The sequence below is a fragment of the Vigna unguiculata genome, chromosome 7, assembly GCF_004118075.2.
Source record: "Vigna unguiculata cultivar IT97K-499-35 chromosome 7, ASM411807v1, whole genome shotgun sequence".
NCBI classification, from domain to species: Eukaryota; Viridiplantae; Streptophyta; class Magnoliopsida; order Fabales; family Fabaceae; genus Vigna; species Vigna unguiculata.
The window spans coordinates 32,580,281-32,585,096 of NC_040285.1; the positions used below are offsets into that span (position 1 = coordinate 32,580,281).

General features: G+C 33.1%; 1 protein-coding gene across 1 annotated transcript; it reads right to left on the reverse strand.

Moving 5' to 3' along the window:
* Positions 1 to 1,785: 1,785 nt before the first annotated feature.
* LOC114191723 (elongation factor 1-alpha) lies at positions 1,786 to 4,291 on the reverse strand. The gene is made up of 3 exons (XM_028081082.1): positions 4,203 to 4,291; positions 3,129 to 3,618; positions 1,786 to 3,020 (listed from the first exon to the last, which is right to left on the reverse strand). The coding sequence occupies exons 2-3, from the start codon at positions 3,588 to 3,590 to the stop codon at positions 2,139 to 2,141; spliced, it is 1,344 nt and encodes a 447-aa protein (XP_027936883.1). The 5' UTR covers positions 3,591 to 3,618; positions 4,203 to 4,291; the 3' UTR covers positions 1,786 to 2,138.
* Between the last annotated feature and the right edge of the window lie 525 nt (positions 4,292 to 4,816).

Consider the following 4,816-nt stretch of genomic DNA (forward strand, 5'->3'; position numbering starts at 1 on the left):
AATCGATGTCAACCCACTAACAAATTATTCAAAGTGAGTATTAACTTTTCAAAACATGTTCGTTAAACACAAAGACCCGTTAAAACTGTCATTAACCTTAAATGCCTACTAGGAACCTTTATTTTATATTAGACATTTATAGTTAGTAATGTGTTTGATATGCTGAGAATTTTAGTTTTTGGATAAAGGCCATTAAGATGGCTCATATTAGCAAAAACAAGTTTTTGTAATGGTTCCATTGCTGAACCTTATCAAACATATTCATATGTGGAATGACACCACATTAACAAGATGAATGTGTCATGGCTTCTCAATTCTCTCTCACGCAAAATTCGAATCTGTCTGCAAGATTTTTACAAAAATTAAAATTTGCACAATGTGGAGACACTCAATCTGGAATTGAGTTTCACAACATGGAATTTGTGATATTATTTCTAATGGGACTAACGAAGCTTTTTCTATTATACAGTGACATCATCTCAATGGATTTTTCTTATCAATTTCTTTTTATATTAAACTTAGCTAAATTACTAATAAAGAATGTGTGTTTAGATTGATGAATAGTTTCTGAGATGGAAGTATGAGATCCTCAAAGGACGAACTATCAATCTAGTAATGAGAGAGCACCAATCAAAACTGAAAATATATTCACTTGCAGATGATTTTCAATGTTCAGATAAGTACAAATTTAGAAAGTAATATAATGGTACGTGGAATGATGAAAAGAAAATTAAATATGGATGTGTATATTTAAACCCTGAATAAACACTCAAAATATAATTAAAATAAGTATAAAATATAATTAGTTATTGAATATATGTAAAAGATTATAACCAACATCTTTTATATATATATATATATATATATATATATATATATATATATATATATATATATATATATCAAAGCATTCAACCACTTTATTTATTTAAATACCAAAGTTTTGTTATTTTGTTTTATAAATATATGTTTCAAATGTCAAACACTTAAAAAATTAAAATATTTTAGTTATTTTTCTGAATTATTTTTTATAATATTTTAATATAAGTCGGTCCAAATGAATTGGTTCGATCTATTTAAATATATATATATATATATATATATATATATATATATATTAAATTTAAGTTATGTGACTAAGAAGAATATGATTGAAAAATGACATTAAAAGTAGTTAACTAAACGTAGTTCAATAATATATATATATATATATATATATATATATATATATATATATATATATATATATATATATATATATATATATATATATATATATATATCAACAGAGAAGCATCAATAAATTATTGAAGTCTAAGAGAATTATTGAACTCTAATGATAAAAATGACTATTTTTAAAAGAATCAATTTTAAGGTCTCTTAGCAAAATCAACGATATAAGAACAATTAAAATAAAATTATAATCTTAATAAAAATATCCATTTATACTTTCTATTTCTCAAAAAAACTAAAATTCAAGTTAAAAAGTCTAAACCATAAATGTTATCGAGTTACCACGGCTAATTCAAGATTGATACATTTTTCAAATTTAGAGAACTAAATTATTTTTTCACATTTAGAAACAAAAAATTAACAATTAACGAAGCAAAATAATTGATATAAGGATTTTAATGATTATAAAATTATCACTCAAGTTTTGTTCATGTAGAAACGATGTTATGATCAGCGTTAAGTGCTTGTTCAAAATTTTAGAAATATACATTATAACTTAAAATCCAGAACAAGTATACCCATTAAGCATTAAGACAGATATACCATAGGAAATACCAAATTAGTCACATAGAACTAATCTAAAAATAAGAACAAAATATAACATGACATTCAAAACCCAAACTTTATAGGGCTCGTCCTAAATATCACTGTAGCTTACCAAATTATAAACGTTCTCACAAAAACACATTACACAAGAAATAAGGCATAGAAAAAAAAAAAAAAAGTCTAAACCCTGCCCCCATCGACCAAGAACCCAATTCTGAGAACAAAATTTGAGAGATGAGGGAGAAAACCTCAAACAAAATACGAAAAACAATATCCTGACACGAAAAATAACAGCGTCTACAAGAAGACACCATTTATCACAGGCATAATAACAGATTTCTTGATAGACCCTGCGCAATTTATTTCTTCTTCTGTGCAGCCTTGGTGACTTTAGCTCCAGTAGGGTCCTTCTTCTCCACGCTCTTGATGACTCCCACAGCCACAGTTTGACGCATGTCTCTCACAGCAAAACGACCAAGTGGAGGATATTCAGAGAAGGTTTCAACCACCATGGGCTTAGTGGGAATCATCTTCACAAAACCAGCATCTCCGTTCTTCAGGAATTTGGGCTCCTTCTCCAGCTCTTTACCAGATCGCCTGTCAATCTTGGTCACGAGTTCGGCAAACTTCACGGCAATGTGGGAGGTGTGGCAGTCAAGAACAGGTGCATAGCCATTTCCAATCTGCCCAGGGTGATTCATGATGATAACTTGGGACGTGAAATTAGCAGCCTCCTTGGCAGGATCATCCTTGGAGTTTGAGGCAACGAAACCACGCTTCAGATCCTTCACAGCAACATTCTTCACGTTGAATCCCACATTGTCACCGGGAAGAGCCTCAGTGAGTGCTTCGTGGTGCATCTCCACGGACTTAACTTCAGTTGTCAGTCCAGTTGGTGCAAAGGTAACAACCATTCCAGGTTTCAACACACCAGTTTCAACACGTCCAACAGGTACGGTTCCAATTCCTCCAATCTTGTACACATCCTGAAGGGGTAACCTAAGAGGCTTGTCTGATGGCCTCTTTGGCTCATTGATATTATCAAGAGCCTCCAGAAGGGTTGGACCCTTATACCAGTCAAGGTTGGTAGACCTCTCAATCATGTTATCTCCCTCAAAACCAGAGATGGGAACAAAAGGGATCTTGTCAGGGTTGTAACCGACCTTCTTCAAATACGAAGAAACTTCCTTCACAATTTCATCATACCTTGCCTTGGAGTATTTAGGTGTAGTGGCATCCATCTATTCATAGGTACCAAATATGAAAGCGTTAATAAATTAATTTTAAAACAACTGAGTAACTAAGTTTACTTTTAATTGCAGGGAGGTAAAGGTACCCATGTAATATACCTTGTTACAGCAGCAAATCATCTGCTTAACACCAAGAGTAAAAGCAAGAAGAGCATGTTCACGAGTCTGTCCATCCTTGGAGATACCAGCTTCAAAACCACCAGTGGTGGAATCAATGATAAGAACAGCGCAGTCAGCTTGGGATGTCCCAGTAATCATATTCTTAATGAAATCCCTGTGTCCGGGGGCATCAATGACTGTGCAGTAGTACTTGGTGGTCTCAAACTTCCAGAGAGCAATGTCAATGGTGATTCCTCTTTCACGCTCAGCCTTGAGCTTGTCAAGAACCCAGGCATACTTGAATGACCTCTTGTTCATCTCAGCAGCTTCTTTCTCGAATCTCTCTATCACACGCTTGTCAATACCTCCAAGCTTGTAGATGAGGTGACCGGTGGTAGTTGACTTTCCAGAGTCCACATGGCCAATGACCACAATGTTAATATGAACCTTCTCTTTACCCATTAGTCCTCTAAATTGAAACAATTAAGATCTGGCCAATCAACACAACAATCAATCATCCAAGAACAGAATAAATCAGTAAAATATTACACATACTTCCCCCCCAAACGTTAACCCTAATCCTCAAAGATAAAATGAAATGAGATGACCCATACACCAAAAACTTCACGGCACTGACAAAAATAAAAAATAATTTTCAAATCGGTAGGATATGTCTCAGAAAAAAAGACCCCCAATTATTAAAGATTGAGTAAAAACTAGATATAGACTTCATTGTAATACGAAGCATGTAATGGCTCAAACTAAAATAACAATACGATATGAAGATGGAGGATTATATGTGCACCCACACCACCATGCAAGACACCAAACACAGGTAAAAAAATTGATCGACAGCAACATATATATAGATGAAGAACCAAGAAAACAAATAATTCGAATTGACACGAGAATCGCACTGTTTGGATTGGTAATTTCCATTCAGCAGAGAGATAAAGCAGAACCAAAATCAAATCGGATAATAACAATCGTTTCCGTAAACGTCGAGGAATTAACTAAGACAAAAGCTAACACATGAAGGAAGCAATGAAAGGAAAGTGAATAGCAAGAAATAACCTTGAAGAGAAAGAAGCTGCTCTTAAACCCTAGCCGCGAGAAGAGAGTGTACTAAAGAAAATTGTTGGACTAAGAGGGACCGAGAATTTATAGACTGCAACTTGCTAATTTTTGTTGACGGTACTACCCTTAACTCTCTGCACTTTATTCCAGTTGTATCCCTGTTCTTTTGACGTGGCGTCGATGGAAAACCTATCCTCTCGCCAAACCAGATCCTCTGCGGCCAATTCTTTTGTCTACACCATATAGCCGAATCTCAGCCGTCAATAAGTTAATCTAGAAACAGAGAGTGTAATTAATGGTTTAGATATTCCTATGTGTACAGTACGTGTTGCAAAAAATCGTAGAAGATCATGTCACTTTTTACGCCAATTCCTAGTTGGTTTATTTTCTTTGACGGCACAAGATACAAAAAAGATTTAGGGTTGTTACTAATGATAGAAAACCTTTTCTAATTTAAATAAGGATTTAATTAGTAAGATCGTATTATTTTTGTTAAGATATTTTAGTTTGATATCTATTTCTAAAAAAAATGTGTTAATTTAGTTTTATTTTTTAAAAAAGTATCTTAATTAAATCTATTTCACACAACATTAATAAAGTCGTTAATTTAA

Coding starts and splice junctions, on each gene's coding strand:
- LOC114191723 (XM_028081082.1), bottom strand. CDS start 3,590: ATGGGTAAAGAGAAGGTTCATATTAACATTGTGGTCATTGGCCATGTG. Junction 3,021..3,128: donor TGATTTGCTGCTGTAACAAG/GTATATTACATG, acceptor ACCTATGAATAG/ATGGATGCCACTACACCTAA.